General features: G+C 43.0%; 1 protein-coding gene across 4 annotated transcripts in view; it reads right to left on the minus strand.

Annotated features, from left to right (window-relative positions):
• Nucleotides 1-20,009, minus strand: part of C1H9orf85 (chromosome 1 C9orf85 homolog) — a 100,219-nt gene that overhangs the window by 33,370 nt on the left and 46,840 nt on the right. Inside the window, exon 3 of one of the 4 annotated variants that reach the window (XM_029612515.1) lies at nucleotides 10,660-11,190. The exons of the other annotated variants lie outside the window; for them this stretch is intronic. Within the exon in view, the coding sequence (XP_029468375.1) occupies nucleotide 11,190 (1 nt within the window). The 3' untranslated portion in view covers nucleotides 10,660-11,189. Of the gene's footprint in view, nucleotides 1-10,659; nucleotides 11,191-20,009 lie in introns of those variants that run through there. 4 annotated transcript variants of the gene reach the window in all.

Below are 20,009 nucleotides of genomic sequence, written 5' to 3' on the forward strand. Positions count from 1 at the left end.
TCTCATCAGTACCTCTTTAAGTATATCATGTATGGACACTGCCACAATACAACAAATAAAGTGCAAAACAACAAAAAGAAAAGAGGAGCTTAAAAAAAAACCCTAAATGAAAAAAAATTATCCTGGCTTCTAAAAGTTTTTAGCTGGCACTAGAGTTTATAAATATTTTCCACTCCTGATAATAAATAGTTCCTGTTAGAAACTAGTTGAGGGAATCTTCCCCCAAAGCATCATGTAACTACATATCAAATACCTTCCATGCACAGCCAACACATCATAAAGCACAGACCAATGGCAAGCCAGTTTTAATACCACCTGACATCACCCACAATGTATACTGAAGTTACTGAAGAAACAACAACAAAAAGAGATACATTTTGTTTTTATTTAAAAGGAAACAAAGTGCACATTTAAGCTCCTTTATACATTTCAGGGTTTGTACTGAAGCATTTCAATATATTTCCCAGATACCACAAATGTCCATGTCCTATGTCAAATTCATTTACAGTACATCCTGTTGCATGCTAATACTTATTAATGGTCACATTCTTCTCAAGATCATCATGCCTCCTTCCCTTGTTAATTTCTCAGGAAGGAGATAATTATCTTTGCCGTCTCAGTGACTAAGTAAAATGTTATGAGATCAAAGAAGCACAACTGTGCCCCAACACCACTAGGAATAGAATTATGTTCCTTACCCCCTATTTTGCTAGCTGCATTTACTCCCCGTGTCTCACACAATACTGGTAAATGTCCTACTTTCCTTCATAATTTATTATGCCTTGAGGTACAAAATTTTGCAATTACAGGTATAATGGTTTTTGTTCACACTTAAATGATTCCAGCTCTCCTGGAGTTTACTAGTCTACTGTTTGCTTTCTTACTGTTAACTGGGCTACCTGCTTCTGCCAAACTATGGAGAGAATGTTTACCATACAGTTAATCCTACCAAAAAGGATTCCATGCTAGATGAAAATATTTTGGAACACTATACACTGTCAATGAAAGAAAGAAAGAAAGGAAGGATAGAATATGTTAATTGTGTCCTATTTTATTTTGCTGAATACAGCATCTCACTGAGTGCTCCCTAAAAGGGCCCCAACCATAACTAAGATAGGTGAAAAAAAATACTTATTTTATATACTGTATTTCATTTCATCATTATCACCAAATCCCATCTTCAATATGAAGGCTAGAAACCATGATGCACCAAATCTCTGTGCTCAGTTCTCCTGTTTTGCCCATGTTTTCAGATCATGACCTTTTATTTGTCATTGTCCTAGGCAGCTCTCTACTTTTGTTGCTCTTTTACCCTCTATCAAGCTTCCAGTATTAGATTAGTTGATCTGCCAACAGAACCATCAAGGTAATGATCAGCAATCTCATTTTCCTTTTGACCAGATCTTCAGTCATCTCATATGCCCATTCATTTGAAATTAAGTCCTTCTAGCTAATTTTCAGAACTCTTCCAGAATACCCAATTTAAATGACAGTAATTCTATACAGTAAGTCCATGTTTCATGTCCATATCCTACCACTAACAAGCTGTATGTACTCAGTAGCCTTTTAACTTTGGATCTAAAGATCCTCCTAAGAAACTCCTTACAACCTGAAATATTTAAAATGTACAATATTTTTTTCTTTATTTCGTTTAAAGCAGCAGGATCAGTCAGAATCTGTATATCTTAGCTAAACCAAGTTGGAAGGAAGTTACACACCATCTTTTAGCTTCCTTATATTGGTTGCCCCTTATAAAAAATGTATCCGATGTGAAAAATAGTGTGAAATGAACAAGAATCCCTTAAATTCCTCTCCTGTGAGGCCCTTGTGGTCTGCTACTGGCCCATCTATCCGTGCCAATCACATGGGTTTCCTTATTGCCCGACTGTTCATACCTGAAGTCTGAGGCCAGGGAGGAATACTCCAGCAAGGTATAGGAAATCATCTGCCCCCTTTCTAAAAGAGGCTACTATTCAACTTTTATATATACACTAGCCGTTAAGCCCGTAACAACGGGCTACATTAAAAAAAAATTTTCGGTCCATTCCCCCCCCCCCTCATTCTCCTCCCTCCCACCTCATTTTCCCCTTACCCTTTATTCTCCCTCCCTCCTCCCCTCAGTCACTCCCTCCCCTCTCCCCCTTCCCTCAGTCACTCCCTCCTCCCACTCAGTCACTCCCCTTCCGGATAGCACAAATGGAAGATCTTCGGGGGAGGTCCCTCGCGCACGCCGCTAATGCGCCTTGCCGCCGCTCCTCGCTGCCACCTCTCCTTGTCCTTGCCGCCGCTCCTCGCCACCACCGCTCCTACCAGCGCCATTTTTGTTGTGGGCAAGCTGTGGCCGACGTGCTCGCCTGCGCATGCGCGGTAGAGTTGCTCTCTACTGCGCATTTGCGGCACATCGGTCCGGGCTCCCTTATCTAGTAGATTCACTGTACATGTAACACACACCCCTTAAAAGTTTCATTTGCACTATTTGAATATGGTCTCAACCACCTCCCTCCTACCCCAGGACCAGAGTGCTGTGTTATTACAAACATTCTGGTTACAGAGAGTGAGATTAATTCTCCAGCACTCTGCAAGTTATGAGCTATCCATAATATGATAAAGCAGCTGAACTGATTGTTCATTTCTCAGACACTAAAAGTATTTTTCTTCTGCTTTTAAGGAAATAATTATAAAAGCAATTGCTCATTCTGACAGAAAGTGGGTCATGATGGCAGTAATGTGTGTCATAAGCAGGAATTATCCAACCGACCCAATCAGCCTAATAGGTAGGTACTCATGAGACTGGCTCTACAAACACTTAAATACCTGACATACTTAATCATCCAACTTTAACAACCGCACTAGACACAAATTACAAACCTGTTTGACCAGCTGATAGCTCGATACTTCTACTATAGGTGATGCAAATTATTCTGTTAGCAAGAATTTAGGCCCAGATCACATTTCAACCACTCACCAGAAAAGTACGGATGGATTATTCTAATTGGCCAGCTTAGGTTTTTGGTGATTAAATATGAGTGCACATAAATCAGGCCCATCATGACATGTACTTAACCTGATATAGAGGGGCTGGCACTGGGGAAATAAATATATGGTAGCCTGGATGTTCACACTGGAATTTCCATGCGAGTCACATTACCAGCTGCCTTCATCACCAACATGGTCTGCTGGCCCAAATCTGGCCACTTTCCCTGCTTCCAACCAGGGCAACCAACCAAATTCATGCATCCTCCCAGAAGGCCACAGTTTGAGAGGGCTTTTGTACTTATAAAAGGGATAAGTAAGCCTCCCCACCCCCTGTGAAGGTCGCTTGCATGAGGAGGATGTATAACTGTATGGATTACATTGAACTGTACCAGCCAATGCATTAGTACTGCTCGGGCAGCTGCTGTGGAGAGCACTTGCCAGCTGGTTGACAGCACATTACAGCGAGCAATCTCTTCCACTATGTAAATTAGCCAAATAAATCCACTGTTGAAATCTGTGTAAATCTGTCTAAAAATCTTAGCTTCAGAGTGTCTAAGAGCAGCAAGGAATTCTGGTAACAGCGAGATCAAAAATATTCAGAAGTCATTTAGCCTCAAAAATGAAAATTCTAAGCTCTGCTAAAAACCTCAAAAATGTTATCAAAAAATAAACCTTAAAGAAAAGGAATTTAGGAAACACAAATTCCCCAAACACAGTGGTTTGGAAAGAGACGGTCTAATAGTATAAAGTTCACCAGAAGACTTGAGGTTCTAGTTAAAACCATGCTCAAAAAGCATCTGCCCACTCAGAATTATTATTATTATTATTATTATTTTTAATTAACTAGTTTCCTCCTGCTTATTTGGGCCTCCAGCTTTACCATAACTAGGACTAGATCTGGAACTTCTCCCAGCTGATCCAGGGAGCAGAAGACCCAACTCAGGGAACTGAATCGGGGTCCTTCTGCATGGCAGAGCACAACAATACCAGAGTCACCGGGCTGGTCCTCTCTCAAACCCATTCTAAATCTCTTGTGTAACTACACTGTTTGCTCAAAGAATTCAGCTTGTACTAGACCTGCGCTCAGGGGTACAAAACTCTGTATCCACCCAAAGTAAACAGAAAAAAAAAAGTTGTATAAACCACGATGAGATTCGAGTTAATAAAGCATGAAATCTATGTTGCTGTTACTTAGTAGACTTCAAATTAACATGATAAAGAAACAAATAACAACAAACCATGGGAATGCTAATACTGCCATAATTCATTTCAGTTCATTGACTTAAGTATAATCTGTTATTGTTCTTTGTAAGGGCTATGCCCACAAGTTATTAGTTGTATGTAAACCGATACGATGTGCGAACGGCTATCGGTATATAAGAAACTCCAAATAAATAAATAAATAAATAAATAAATAAATAATCTCTTTACGTACAGTACCGGGTATATGTCTTACAACATTTTCTGACAGGTTTCAGTTTTGCATGCCACTCCCTGTGGCAATGTCTTAGTGTTGTTTTCTTTTCTTAGCAGTTTCCTTAGATACTGCATTACCAGCCCCGCCAAGCTGCCAAGGTTTCAGAGTACCTTCATTTTTGGTTGTATATTAAGCTGTACACCTTGCATAGTTCTTTAAAATCATATGAGAAGGTCAAGGTCCTGCAGTGCAGCAACCTAGAAATGAATGAAAAATTTTATAATTGTATTTTTATTCGCTTTTAATCATTAACATAAGAAAGCATAAGAATTTTTTTGTATTTCTCTTCTTTTTAAAATAAGTTTAGAGTTAGGATTTGTGGGTATGTGGGCCCTTAGGCTGAGGTGAGAGATGGTACCGCCCAGGGGAGGAGCCCCACTGAGCCTCACCGTCGGGAGGCGGGGTCTCGGCTGCGGGATGGTATACAGCAGAAGTAGAGAAGGAGAGAGAGAGGGTGACCCCAGGAGGCAGGCCACGGAGCAACAGCTCAGGTGCTGATGTCAGACTCAGCTCGGGATAACTGGAGTCAGGCAATAGGTACGGCACTACCCGAGGAGCGGGGCTGCCGAGAGAAAGTACAGTCACTGAAGTTACACGAGGTCTGTAGAGATGGAACACAAGAGGGTTCCTCGGTGGGAAGTCACGGTAGTGGTCCGCAAAGCGGGGTACACCGGCAAGGGTTCCTCTAAGATGTCACAGCACTGGTCCGAAGAGCGAGGTACACCGGCGAGGTTCTTCTAGCGACATCAAAGCAAAGGTCCGCAGAGTCGGGTAGACCCGGAGAGGGCTTCTCTAGCGATATCATGGCAATGGTCCACAGAGCAGGGTACACCGGGGAGGATTCCAATGTAGATATCACAGCAGTGGTCCACAGCGTGGTTACTCACAGTGACTGAAGACAAAGGAGCAGTTCCGTAGAAAGCCTTGGGAAGCGAGGCAGGCAGAAAACCGGGCGAAGGCCCTCCGAGGAGCAGATAGCCGAGAGATGAGGGAGGGCCCCCGAGGAGGTCTCTTCCTGGGCCGTACTGCACCCGCACCTCCACTGACATTGCCGATGGTGCTAACCACGATGGATGGGGAGTTCCACACGCTAGCTCTAGTGGACTCCGGCGCCGGCGGCAATTTTATAATGAAAGGGCTGGTGGAACATTTAAAGATCCCACAAGTATGTCTCCCTGTTCCCATGGTTATCTCTTCAATCCAAGGGAAGCCTCTTCCTGAACAGGTGAGACACACCACGATTCCCGTCCAGCTGAGGGCTGGGGCCCTGCATCAAGAACCGATGTCATTCTACATCCTGGAGTACTCCATCCATCCGATCGTCATAGGTCTCCCTTGGCTCCAGGAGCACGAGCCCCAGTTCGATTGGAAGACTTTGCAGCTGGCTCGTTGGGGGCCGAATTGCCATGGCAATTGCCTCCGCTCTGTGGTTCCAGTATCCTGCCCCATAGCCTCCACCAGCCTTCCAGGTCTTCCAGCCCCATATGCCGCATACGCGGATGTTTTCTTGAAACAAAAAGCTGAAATTCTGCCACCGCATCGTTCCTTCGATTGTGCCATCAATCTTCTCCCAGGGACGGAGCCTCCTCGAGGGCGCACCTATGCCCTTTCCCCGGCCGAGACACAGGCCATGAAAGAGTATAATCGAGGAAAACCTGGAGAGATGATTTATCCGGAAATCAAAGTCCCCAGCAGAGGCTGGGTTCTTTTTCGTCGCCAAGAAGGACGGTAGTCTGCGCCCTTGCATTGACTACAGGGGCCTGAATGCTATTACAGTCAAGGACCGTTATCCGCTGCCCCTCATCTCCGAACTCTTCGACCGGTTGCAAGGAGCACAGATCTTCTCCAAGCTCGATCTCTGAGGAGCTTACAATTTGATCCGTATCAAGGAAGGTGACGAGTGGAAGACGGCCTTCAATACCCGAGACGGCCACTACGAGTATTTGGTAATGCCGTTCTGGCTCTGCAATGCCCCCGCGGTGTTCCAGAACAGCATGAATGAGATTCTTCGCGACCTCTTGTATCGGTGCGTGGTTGTATACTTGGACAATATACTGATATTTTCAGATACTCTAACCACTCACCGCCAGCATGTCATCCAAGTGTTACAGCGCCTCAGAGAACACAAATTGTATGCGAAGCTTGAAAAGTGCCTTTTTGAACAGGAGTCCCTTCCCTTCCTGGGATACATAGTATGGACCCCCAGAAGCTGAAAGCCATTCGGGAATGGCCGCAGCCGTCAGGACTAAAGCACTCCAAAGGTTTCTGGGTTTCGCAAACTACTATCGATCTTTTATCCCGCATTATGCGACCATCGTTGCCCCGATGACAGCCCTGACCCGGAAAGGCGCGGACCCCAAAAACTGGCCTCCTGCGGCAGAGGCTGCCTTTCGTCGCCTCAAGGAGGTGTTCCTGTTACAGCCGTGCCTTCAGCATCCGGACCCACAGCGGCCATTTGTCATCGAAGTGGACGCATCCTCAGAAGGCGTAGGTGCCGTTCTGAGCCAGACCTCCAAAAATCATAAGCTACGCCCATGTGCCTTCCTCTCATGCCAATTCTCCCCGGCAGAACAGAACTACGCCATAGGAGACAAGGAGCTCTTGGCTATAAAGGTAGCCTTAGAAGAGTGGTGACCGTGGTTAGAGGGGGCGCAACACCAGTTTACGATCTACACAGACCACAAAATTTAGAGTACCTGCAGCGGGCCCAGCGAATCAATCCCCGGCAGGCACATTGGGCCCTATTCTTCACTAGATTCAACTTTGTCCTTCGTTACAGGCCCACCGGGAAGAATGTCAAGGCTGACGCTCTATCCCTTGTCTTTGAGTCTACAGAAGGTACTGAGGAACCGCGGTTCATCATTGAGCCATCCCGTATCCTTCTGTCTGCTACCACGACCATCCCTCCCGGGAAAATCCTGGTTCCGCCGCACTTGCGGAAACAAGTCCTAGCCTGGGCCCATGACTCCTGCTGCTCTGGTCACCCCGGACAATCTCGGACCTTACAAACCCTACACTGATACTATTGGTGGCCTAAAGTTAACAAGGATGTCCAAGCATACGTGGAGTCCTGCCAGTCATGTGCTCGCCATAAGAGGATCCCTGGCTCAACCCCGGGCTTACTCCAGCCCTTACCAGCGCCCGCAGAACCTTGGACTCACGTGGCAACCGACTTTGTTGTCGACCTGCCACTATCTAGTGGCAACACGGTCATATGGGTGGTCGTTGACCAGTTTAGTAAAATGGCGCATTTCGTGCAACTCCCGGGGTTGCCGTCTGCTCCCCAGCTGGCCCAGCTGTTCGTGCAGCATATCTTTCAGCTGCATGGCCTTCCTAGAAGCATATATTTCGGCTGCATGGCCTCTACTGCCAGGTTTTGGAGGTCTCTCTGTCAAAAGTTTGACGTTACCTTGGACTATACGTCAGCGTACCATCCCCAGTGTAATGGCCTGGCGGAGAGGACGAACCAAATGCTAAAACAATTCCTCCGACTCCACGTCAATGAAAAACAGGATGATTGGTCCAGCCTGCTACCCTGGGCTGAGTTCGCGCTCAACTCCCACCTCTCCTCTGCTACCAGATCCTCACTGTTCCAGATTGTATATGGGAAGCAGCCACTCCCACCGTTGCCAGTTCCCATCACAGTTACTTCCCCTGTAGCTCAACTTTCGGCAGAGTTACACCGCTTGTGGATCTCCACACAATGCGCATTGGTCCAAGCCAGTCAAGCCACTAAAAAATATGCAGATCAGCGAAGAAGGCCCTACCCTCCGTTCCGGCCAGGCCAAAAGGTATGGCTAAATACTCAGTTCATCCGTCTGAAGCTGCCATCAACACAACTGGCCCCGCGTTTTATTGGAGCTTTCCCTATCATCCGTCAAGTTGGAGCTGTGTCATATCAGCTTCGTCTGCTGCCTTCCCTCAAGATACATAACACGTTCCATGTGTCCCTCTTAAAGCCCTTGGTGTTGTCTTGGCCCTCCAGCACGCCTCCGACTCCCTAACCTATTGCTTCCGAGGATGACCTCACTTTTCAAGTCCGCGAGGTCTTGGACATAAGAAAGCATGGAAAGAAATGGGAGTATCTCCTAGCGTGGGAGGGGCTCGGTCCCAAGGAGAACACCTGGGAACCATTGGCCAACATCCTGGATCGGGGATTGCTGGAGCAGTTCCACCAAGATCATCCAGCTAAACCCAGGCCTCCGGGAAGGCGCCCTAAAGAGAGGGGTACTGTTGTGTCCCCCTACCTCTTCTGCCGACCAGGCCAGAGGCAGCGTCGGGGCCGACTGCCGCGCGGAGGCGCGGGCCTTCGGGCTGGCCGCCAGGATCAGCGCCGTCCCTGCTCCTCCCTCGCAGCCAATGCTGCTCTCCTTCGCAGCCCGGATCCAAGATGGCCGCCGCCATCCTTAGGCGCGAAGCCGCGCCTCTTCACTAGATTTAAAGGGACCTCGTCCCTTTAATTGCCTGCAGCTGATTCCTATCCACAGAGCCAGAGGAAGTATAAAAGGAGACTTCCTCTGACCATTCCTCGACTTGGCAACGTCTCCTGTGAGAGTTGTTTGAGTCTGCTTGCTTCGGTGAGTTCCAGCGTCTTGACTCCTTGTTCCAGTTTCGTCTTGGTATTCCTGGTTCCGGACTTTGGATCGGCTAGTGGTGTTTCCTCGTATTGACTTTGGATTGACTAGCGGTGATTCCTGGTATTGACTTCGGACTGGCAAGCGGTGATTCTCTGGTGTGTGGCTTCGGACTGCAAGTGTTGATCCCTCGGTGTGTGACCTCGGACTGGTAAGCTACGACCCTCTGGCACTTGACCTTGGACCTCTTTCTGACCATTGTCTTCAAGGGCACACCTAAGTCCCAGCGGCCCGGGTCCCTACGGGCTCCTCCCGGGGGGACCGTGGGCTTCCAGGGGTGAAGCTCCAGACAACCCTTGCACCGTACGTCTGTTCCTTGACCTCTCAAAGGTCCACCTAAGTCCCAGCGGTCTGGGTCCCTACCGGCTCCTCCTAGGGGCACCGCGGACTTCCAGTGGCGAAGACACACCTCCGTTCCTTGACGTCACGACTCTTCATCTGCCTTCACAGTCGCATCTGTCTCCAGTGCCGAGGGTCATTTGGTCACCTCTTCTGTTCCTGCCTCGCCAGCCGACGGGAGAACCTACGGATCTTCCTCCAAGGTATACTATCCTTCTGTCGGCCCAAGGGTCCATAAGCCTGAGCATAACAATGAAGCTGTGCATCTGAGAAACTCAAGTGTATTAGTCCAACAAAATGCAATAGCTGTGGTCCCACTTAGATCACAAAAAACCCGCTATCAAGTGTTCTGAAATACTGGAAATGAAAACGCCAATAGAGAACAGTATACTAAAATAGTTCACAAGAAATAAATCAACATTAGTCAAACAGTCAAACACTGTTTTCAGTGTTTTATATGTTGAGTAATTATAAAGAAAGATAGAGTTGTGAAGTTTTGGGATTTTATACATCGTATTTTGGGATTTTATACATGGCATCTTTACATCACAGTTAAATAGTAAATTATGAATACTCTAAAGAATTAATAAAGGTTTGACTAAGATTGATTTATTTTTTGTGGGCTATTTTAGGATACTGTTCTCTACTGGCATTTTCATTTCCAATATTTCACAACAGTTGATAGTGCTTTTTTTGTGGGGGTTTTTATTGTTCCCAGCAACAGATTTTGGAGTATGCGGGATATGTCTTTTAAACAAAATGTTTTTTTGAATGAAAAAGTACTTTCTACAGTTTGCTTTAAATCTTCTGGTTGTTAATTTTATGGAGTGTCCCTTTGTTTTAGTGTTATTTGAAAGGGCAATAACCATCCTTTTTTACCCTTTCCATTCTACGTATGATTTTATAAACTTCTATTGTGTCCCCTCTCAGCCACCTCTTTTCCAAGCTTAAGAGCCTAACTATGTAGCTTCTCTTCATAGAAAAGTCCCTTTATCATTTTGTTGCCTCTCTCTGTACCTTTTCTAGCTCTGCCTTTTTTGAGATAGGACGACCAGAAATGCGTACCATAATGAAGGTGCTGTGATACTATGGCATCTCTTTGAGTTGCGCTCTTAAACAACCAATTGTCCAGGAAGAGAAGTATGTATATGTTATGGAGTGTGTTTACTGAATCGCTTAGTAGATGACAGTCTTACCTCAACTCGTGGTCTCAGCCGATAACCGGCAGAGAAAGTCCAAGGTTGTGACAGGCAGAAGGCAAACACAGTACAAATCCAATCCGAGGTCATGACAGGCAGCAGGCAAACACAGTCCAAATCCAATCCGAGGTCGTGACAGGCAGCGAGCAGGAAAGGCAGAATACAGTCCAAGTCTGGGCAGGCAGCAGGCAAACAAGGTCAAAATCCAATCCAGGGTCGAGGCAGGCACCTGGCAGAGAAGGTCCAAGGCAGTCCGAGGTCACAAACAGCAAAGAAACAAAGGAAAAGCAGGGGGAGCACCAGCACAAGCAAGCCTGTAGCTGAGGCAATGCTGCGCTGGGCTCAGGGGTTTAAATTTCAGACGTTCCCGTGCAAACACGGGAACTTCCGGTCTTGCTGCCGACACGTCAGAGCGGGGGCAGAGCTCGGGCGCGCTGAAAGTCGGTGCGTACTGCCGCCAACAGAGTCTGCCACGCTGTGCTGAAGAAACCCGGACCTGCCACCGCTGACGGGTAACAGTATACCCCCAATCTGCGTAGAAGTACAGCAACCACTTGAAGACATTCTGTAAATACACATGTATATCAGAGATTTGTTTCCCCCTACTACAAATCAAATATTTCCTGTGACCTGAAAATAATTTCTATGTGGCTGTAAGCACCCTTCTGATTCAAGGATCAGAGCCAGTCCCCTTTTTCTAGGAAGAGACTCAAGGTGTCCAGAGAAACCATCTTGAACTTTTCCTTTACCAGGAATTTGTTCAAAACCTTAGATCTAGGATGAAATGGAATCACCTCATTTTCTTTGGAATCAGGAAGTACTCTAAATAAAATCGTTAGTCCCTTTCCCTCTAAGAGGGAGGAGAGCTTCTTTTGCAGCAGTTCCTTATATTGAGATCAAGCCATTAGCTTTTTGGAGGGAAATTTGACTAGCACTGCCATTATTCCCCTGGAGGAATCTACAAATTGGAGGATATTAAGCATTTTTGCTCTGGACTCTTTCCCCCTTTGCAAATTTAATGGAATGGTTTCTGCCATTCTTTTTACAAAATCAGTGAAGAAGAAGTCTTCCAGAGAAGACTTTCTCCTTTTCTGTGGAGAAGAGTTCCAAGGGGAGACAGATTTGAAAGTATACTCCCAGGAATACTGAGACTCCGAGCCAGAATCATAGGTTGGCAGTGTGGTGTGACTGTGCATCTGTCTACAAGACAAAACCTTTGCAAGGGTACCCATTTTCTGTTGGCATTTTGATCCCAATGAACTTCTGCACATTGGAAAAGCTTCCTCCTCTACTACATTTGAAATTGATAATGGTGCAGCAGATCCCGATACCTCTCCAGTAAATAGCAGCAGATTCCTTCCACCAGATGCCATAAAAAAGTTTCCAGTAGTGACTGGACCTCAATTTGCAAAGCTCTCAATGATGTTGATGCTGATATATCAAATGTTTGGGAGTTCAGCGCTTCCTGGATCCTTCTTTCCAATTCCTCCTCCTTAAAACTGTCAATGCCAATATCACATGGGAAGCAGAAGTGGTCATATCTTCCTGGGACACTTGAGGAACATCTGTGGCAGACATTTGGGCCCTTGGAAGCTATCACTGTTCTGCAGATCGATGTGCTGATGAGTTGTACTCTCTGTAGGAATCCTTTGGAGGATTTAAGAGCACCACCAGGATACCCCTGCTCCCAGCCACGCACACAGACGGAGACTGATACTAATGCTTTTTAGCTATTACTTGATACTGATGCTTACAAAGCAGAATCTTTCACATTTGCTGGATAGCTGGAGCTAGACTATGGTCTATCTCCCTGGTTTCTATGGATGCTCAACAGAGGGAAATCAATGCCTCCTCAATATCGATGTACTAATAGCTTCCAATGCAGGTCTGGATCTTTTGATGCCAATGGGCCAGACCTGCTTTTCCCAAAGAGCTTTTTCATCAGCTCCAGGAGAGAGCATCCTCCTACATGTGAAACACCTTGAGATCCAAATATACAAAGAACAATTAAATAACTGCTCATTAGATCTTATCTTATTAGTTACAGAACGAGTGAAAATGATATCGGGTACATTACAATCAGAGTTAGATGAATTATTTCACCTGGTAAAAGCTCAAAATCCCACTGAGATTTTTAATGTTCTATTAAAAGAATTTAAAGCTACATTACAACTTTTCTCTGAAGAATTGAAACAGCAGAAACTGAAGAAATTTAATCAGTGATGAACAGGATTATAAGAAGGGTCCATATACTATTGGATGAATCCACAACAGAAACGTATGGGACAATATAAAAAAATCTGAGGTTCTGATGACTCTTCAAGTGATGAGCTTAATTGTCAAGATGAGCGAGCTCCTTTGGATTTAGAGAGTCAGGAGCATAGTCTTGTACTTTTTTAGGTGCCCACAGAAAAGTCAAATTTCAGATGCCGAATGCAGAGAATCAAGGAGGTTTACGACTTAGAAAGGTTGGACACATTTGAGCAGATGGGGGCAATTACAGAAAGAACAGCTGTAATTAATTTATCCAACAAGGTACTGTCCCCCTCTCATATGAATGTGCTTAATAAAGGACTTTCCTTTGTACCTACCGCACGGTTTAATTTGTTTGAAGTTTGCAAATCTTTTGAAAGGTTTATATGCACCTTGCATCTTCGCCGGTTTTTTTTTTATACTGCTAATACTGTTAATACACAAGAGCGATCTGTAGTGACTCCACATTCACGTTGGTGCCCTCCGGGTCCAGTGGACCCATTAATTCAAGTTTTTTTTACAATTGGTATACAAGGACATACAAGTCATTTCTCAACAACCATCTCATATTCTGCATAATTTATTTCGGGAAGGAAAGAAGGCTCTAGATGATTTGCAAATGGATATGAATATAGTAATAAAGGCTGCAGATAAGGGTGGTGCAGTGGTGATAATGGATAAGAATATGTATGTAGAAGAGGCATTACATCAACTATCTGATCAAAAGTTTTTTGGTTTATTTTATTTATTTCAACAAATTAAAGCAAGATATTTCCTTACCTCCAGAAAACAAAAATGATATATCATAAGAACATAAGAAATTACCATGCTGGGTCAGACCAAGGGTCCATCAAGCCCAGCATCCTGTTTCCAACAGAGGCCAAACAGGGTCACAAGAACCTCGCAATTACCCAAACACCAAGAAGATCCCATGCTACTGATGCAATTAATAGCAGTGGCTATTCCCTAAGTAAACTTGATTAATAGCAGTTAATGGACTTCTCCTCCAAGAACTTATGCAAACCTTTTTTGAACCCAGCTATACTAACTGCACTAACCACATCCTCTGGCAACAAATTCCAGAGCTTAATTGTGCGTTGTCCTTTCGTGGATTACAAACTGGTTAAAAGATAGGAAACAGAGAGTAGGATTAAATGGTCAATTTTCAGAGTGGAAAAGGGTAAACAGTGGAGTGCCTCAGGGATCTGTACTTGGCCTGGTGCTTTTCAATATATATATATATATATATATATATAAATGATCTGGAAAGGAATACGATGAGTGAAGTAATCAAATTTGCAGATGATACAAAATTATGCAGAGTAGTTAAATCTCAAGCAGATTCTGATAAATTGCAGAAGGACCTTGTGAGACTGGAAGACTGGGCTTCCAAATGGCAGATGAAATTTAATGTGGATAAGTGCAAGGTGGTGCACATAGGGAAAAATAACCCATGCCGTAGTTCCATATTAGGAACTACCAGCCAGGAAAAAGATCTAGGCATCATAGTGGATAATACTTTAAAATCATCGGCTCAGTGTGCTGCAGCAGTCAAAAAAGCAAACAGAATGTTAGAAATTATTAGGAAGGGAATGGTTAATAGAACGGAAAATGTCATAATGCCTTTGTATCGCTCCATGGAGAAACCGCACCTTGAATACTGTATACAATTCTGGCCGCTGCATCTCAAAAATGATATAGTTGCGATGGAGAAGATACAGAGAAGGGCACCCAAAATGATAAAGGGGATGGAACAGCTCCCCCTATGAGGAAAGGCTGAAGCGGTTAGGACTTTTCAGCTTGGAGAAGAGACGGCTGAGGGGGGATATGATAGAGGTCTTTAAGATCAGGAGAGGTCTTGAACGAGTAGATGTGAATCGGTTATTTACACTTTCGGATAATAGAAGGACTAGGGGGCACTCCATGAAGTTAGCAAGTAGCTCATGTAAAACAAATTGGAAACAATTTTTTTTCACTTAATGCATACGTAAGCTCTGGAATTCATTGCCAGAGGATGTGGTTTCATAGAAACATAGAAATAATGGCAGAAAAGGACCAAATGGTCCATCCAGTCTGCCCAGCAAGCTTATGGTAGTATCTGCCGCATACCCCCCATGCTTATTAGTTTCCCAAACTGTAAAAGTCAGGGCCCTCATTGGTTACGGTCTGAATCAAATTCCCTGTAACCCCTTGCCATTGAAGCAGAGAGCACGGATGAAGTTGCATTAACAGTATGTAGGCTTTTTGGTTAAGGGTAGAAACTGCCGTAACAGCAAGTTACCCCCATGCACTCTTTTCTTCAGTTCCATCCTCTAGTTTTAGGAATGCACGGTGTTTATCCCACGCCCCTTTGAATTCTTTTACTGTTTTCGTCTTCACCTCCTCCTCCTCCGGAAGGGCATTCCCAGCATCCACCACTCTCTCTGTGAAGAAATATTTCCTGACATTGGTTCTGAGTTGGTCCTCCCTGAAGCTTCATTTCGTGACCCCTAGTTCTACTGATTTCTTTCCAACGGAAAGAGTTTAAAAAAAGGTTTGGATAAGTTCCTAGAGGAGAAATCCATAAACTGCTATTAATCAATAAGGAATAGAAGCTTGGGATCTATTTAATGTTTGGGTACTTGCCAGTACTTGTGACTTGGATTGGCCACTGCTAGACAAAGGATGCTGGGCTTGAACTGACCCAATATGGAATATATCTTATGTTCTAATGGGGGGGGGGGGGGGAATTGCATAGGGGGGGTAAAAATGTAAGCAAATAATATTTTTTTCTAGTTGTCCTGGTGCGCACTAAAAACAAGTGTGTACCAGTGTTTGTTTGTAATATTTTTGCTTAATAAAATTTTTTAAATTAAAAACAGACCAAAAGTTTTCTGACTTTGTTTCAGAGAAATGACATGTGGGCTATGTGGAAAAACAAGAAATGAAGGGGCCCTGCATGAAATCCATGTGGAATAGTATGCCCTCGCTCAGTGGCATGTGCAAAAAGCTTAAAGAAGCTTTGAAATAAACTTCACCAGCAAGGCTCCATCAGATGATGTCATCCACCTATAAGGGCTTAACATCCTGCTTGTCCTCAGAGAAAAACTAATTATAATTTCAAATAACTAATCTCAGTTTCATCTCTTGATATGAGAATATTTTAGACCAGGTATCAATAAGTCCTTTCAGACCTGGCCTCTCACTGTTGCATTCATTCTTGTTAGATACATATATGCTATCAACATTAGTAGGCAATCAGATTGCTTAAATTAAGGCAGTAAGCACTCTCACATCCACCTGTGGGCCATTCATTTTCTTCTGATGCTTATTTCTAGCCAGCAAGTTCTCAAAACAATGGCCTTTATTTATTTCAGTCAGATACTGCTTGCCAAATAATTTCTTTAAGTGTTGCCAGGAGTGATGCTCCCTTCAGAAACTGCTTTACATATCCTACTTAACAAACAGCATCTGAAGTTAGACTGACTTGTCACATACACATATTATAATTACTGGATAATTAAATGTATCAGGTCATTGAGTTGTTCCTGGAGTCAGACCCATGACAGACAGACAAGGTCACTCAGACAATGCCTGCTTCTGAGTAGCATTAATACCATCATGATCAACCTTTCTCTGCCAGAAGAACCTGGCATTAGGATGCTATTATATTACTTGTTTTTATGGTTTTTAGAATCCAAGAATGAAAATCCTGCTAAATGGAATACTCATTCTCTGCATCTACCACAAGTCAAACAAAACAGAGGGATCAATGATCAAATGTCCTTGTATTTAGAAATGAAAATCAGGTTTTAGACTAGTGGAGCAATGCTCAACCTGAAAACAGCACAAGCTGCATATGTGGGTGCATATAACATACACAAAGTACAAACATAGAAACGAGGAATAACGTCATTACTGGGCATTGTGTTATGAAAAGAGAAGGAAGGAGCAGATTGTTGGAGAACATGGTTTTGAATTTCATATCAGCAGTGGAATAAAGTAGCGCGATTGCCACATTAATCCACCTGCATATATAGAAATAAAAATGTCAGCAAAAATGTTCCAAGTGAGATCTTTTTATTAAACTAATTTAATACACTTTTGACTAGCTTTCGAGATGTACACACCCTTCTTCAGATCAAACCTTCTCATTTTGATTTGACCTGATAAAGGGAGTGTAGTTCTTAAAAGCTGGTGAGAAATGTTGACATTTATGCTTAAGTATCTCAACCTTTCAAACCAACATGAAAAGGTATTTACTAAACTACCCTTCAAGAGCATTAAAAGTAATTGTGCTTAGGCAGAGTAGCATATCTACTATGTTGGCAGAGATCCAAGCAACACAACAATGCTACATTCTGTGCTGACTGCAAAGTCAAACTAGATTTTCAAGGTTTAGAAGGGAGAAATACAGCTGATTATACACCCACTGCAGGCAAAAAAAAACTAGCAAAGAGTTACTTGCTCTGTGATTTGATGAAAACTACGTCGTAATTTTATGCTCTTGCAAGCTGCACTTGGACGCCTTTTGAGCCTATTAGGAGTGGTTTGTTTTCCCAGAGAGGAATCCTAATAATCTCTGTAGGGGATAGGAAGGCGGCCAGCCATAGAGTACCTCCACTCACTACCAACATGAAGGAAAAATAAAGCTAAGATGCTTATCTGGTAACAGGTGTTCTCTGTGGACAACAGCATAATCATCCACACAAGTGGATGAAAATATCTGATGGCATTAACACAGTGCGCTTTATCCTGAGCTTCTGGAAAAGCCTAAAAGGTTTTTCTTGGCATGCAGAATAATTTTCCCTGCAGATGTTGCCACATGGGGCTTCCTCAGTCATATACTAGCTTTTCAGAAAATGTCAACACCAAGGAAAAGTAGGAAGATATGTAACCTATACACCCCTCTGAATTAACGACTGAATGAATATATGCTTGTGATTAAAAGACTTATTTAAAATTTATAAATCACCCATCTGAGATTCTAGGCTGTTTATAATTTTACACTTACAAATGGAATGACAAAATACAATCAACCAATACAACAAAGCAAGTATAAGAACATAAAATTAAGTCAGTAAAATAAAACAAACTCCATATCAATACTATGTAGTAAAACAAGCAGAAGACTCCAAACTTAGCTAAAAGGCTTTCAATAAAATCCACAGAAAATGCAGATGGAATGCAGGATGGCACAAAAATTAGACTACTGTGTAATGACAAAAATCACACAGGATAGGAAAACAATATAAACTAGGAAAAAAAAACACTATCCAAAAAATGACAGCATGGGTGGACTAGTTGTTATGGTTTCATTCAAGGCTCAGTTCCTTGGATTCCAAACTAAAATTCACATTAATAGGGGATAAATACCAACTTTCATTTTCTGATATCTTGATTTCCCTTTCTTCCATAGGGTTTAAAACTTCCTTTTATCTGAAATCAGTTGAATAAAATTTGCTATTATTTCAGTCACTATCCTAGATCTTTAAAATTGTGATTACCCGTGAGTCAATTCTGCTCTACTATTGCTGAATTTAAGATGCAGACAAACCTTTTGGCCAAAAGGTTCATAAAGCACAGCTATCCTGCGAGTGCCATTAAAGCTGCATAATGGAAGGCGCTACATTCAGACAGGGATGGATTGTTAAATCTGTTTGACCAGGGTAAATTAAACGCCACTGCGCGAATTCTCACTGGACTCAAAAGAACAGACCATATTTCACCCGTGCTAAAAGAGCTACACTGGCTCCCCATAGCAAAAAGAATCGAATACAAAACACTATCAATGATTCACAACTCTATCCACCACAATGACCACGATTGCCTCAACTCCCTTCTACAAATTCACCACAATCAACGCAACACGAGATCTACCAATAAAGCACGTCTAGAAATCCCTCCACTCACCTCAGCCAAATTAGCTACCACCAGAAAAAGATCCTTTTCAATTGCTGGACCTATCCTCTGGAACACTCTTCCTTCCAGTCTCAGACTACAAAACAACACCAAACTGTTCAAAAAACTACTCAAAACATGGCTCTTCAAGCAAGTTTACAAAGACGGAATAGGTTAAACCAATGACTATGAAAATTACATACATCCCCCTCCTCCACTTGCCCTAACCACCACTTTCCCCCTCCTCTTTTCTTTTCTTTTCTCTCCTCCTCCAGACCCATCCTCCCCTCTTCCCCTCAGCTCTTCCCCCTACCCCGTACTTATCCAATCATCTCACTACCTGATCATCTTAACCTTCATATCACTTGATAATATATCTCTAACCCACCGTCTGTATTGCTCCCAAGAGCTATTACTTATCCTTGTCTATTTTCTGATTTAATTATAAATATGGTAAAGTATATCTATGTCTTTTAACAGTTCTGACATATTTAGACCTTTAACAGGTTTTTATATATATTCATTATAACTTTAACTCTGTTTAAACTGTTCATCTGATTTCAATGTATAGCGTTGTTATACGTCTTTTATACACGTTATACGTCTTTTATATACCGAATACTTCGGTATATAAAAGACGTATGTATGTATGTATGTATAAATAAATAAATAAATATGTTCTTCCTTATACTAATAAATCTTTTACCATTGCTACTATCATATGTAAACATTGGCCTATACTGGTCAGGTATCAATGCTCTACTGATTTGCCTACTATCATTTATACATGTGATCATTTTGGGCACTCCACTTTATTTTCCAGAATCACTGATGATGTTAATCTTATGTTGGCCATTGGCCATTCCAATCATGTGAAATATATAATACTATTATTACGAGTCCTGAATAAATTCAATCATTGGATTTTTTTGTTAAACATAAGTTCATCACTGATTGACACTCTGATTATGTGATCTACATGATACAATCTCCCTGCTCTTTAACATGCATTGGTCGCACAAGATGTATTTTGAAGCACATGATTGAGCATCAAAGTTGTTTAAATACTAAAAAAAAAAAAATCTCTATTCCTATTGTACAACATTGTCTAAATTATGCACATCCATTTTCTCAATTGCAGTGGTCTGTACTTGAAAATATTCCTTTAGACTTGCGTGGGGATGACTGTGCTGCAAAACTCATATGAGCCACGATTGAGCTGAACGGTCCAACTATCATGTTATTAAGTGA

Source organism: Rhinatrema bivittatum, chromosome 1 (genome assembly GCF_901001135.1).
Source record: "Rhinatrema bivittatum chromosome 1, aRhiBiv1.1, whole genome shotgun sequence".
NCBI classification, from domain to species: Eukaryota; Metazoa; Chordata; class Amphibia; order Gymnophiona; family Rhinatrematidae; genus Rhinatrema; species Rhinatrema bivittatum.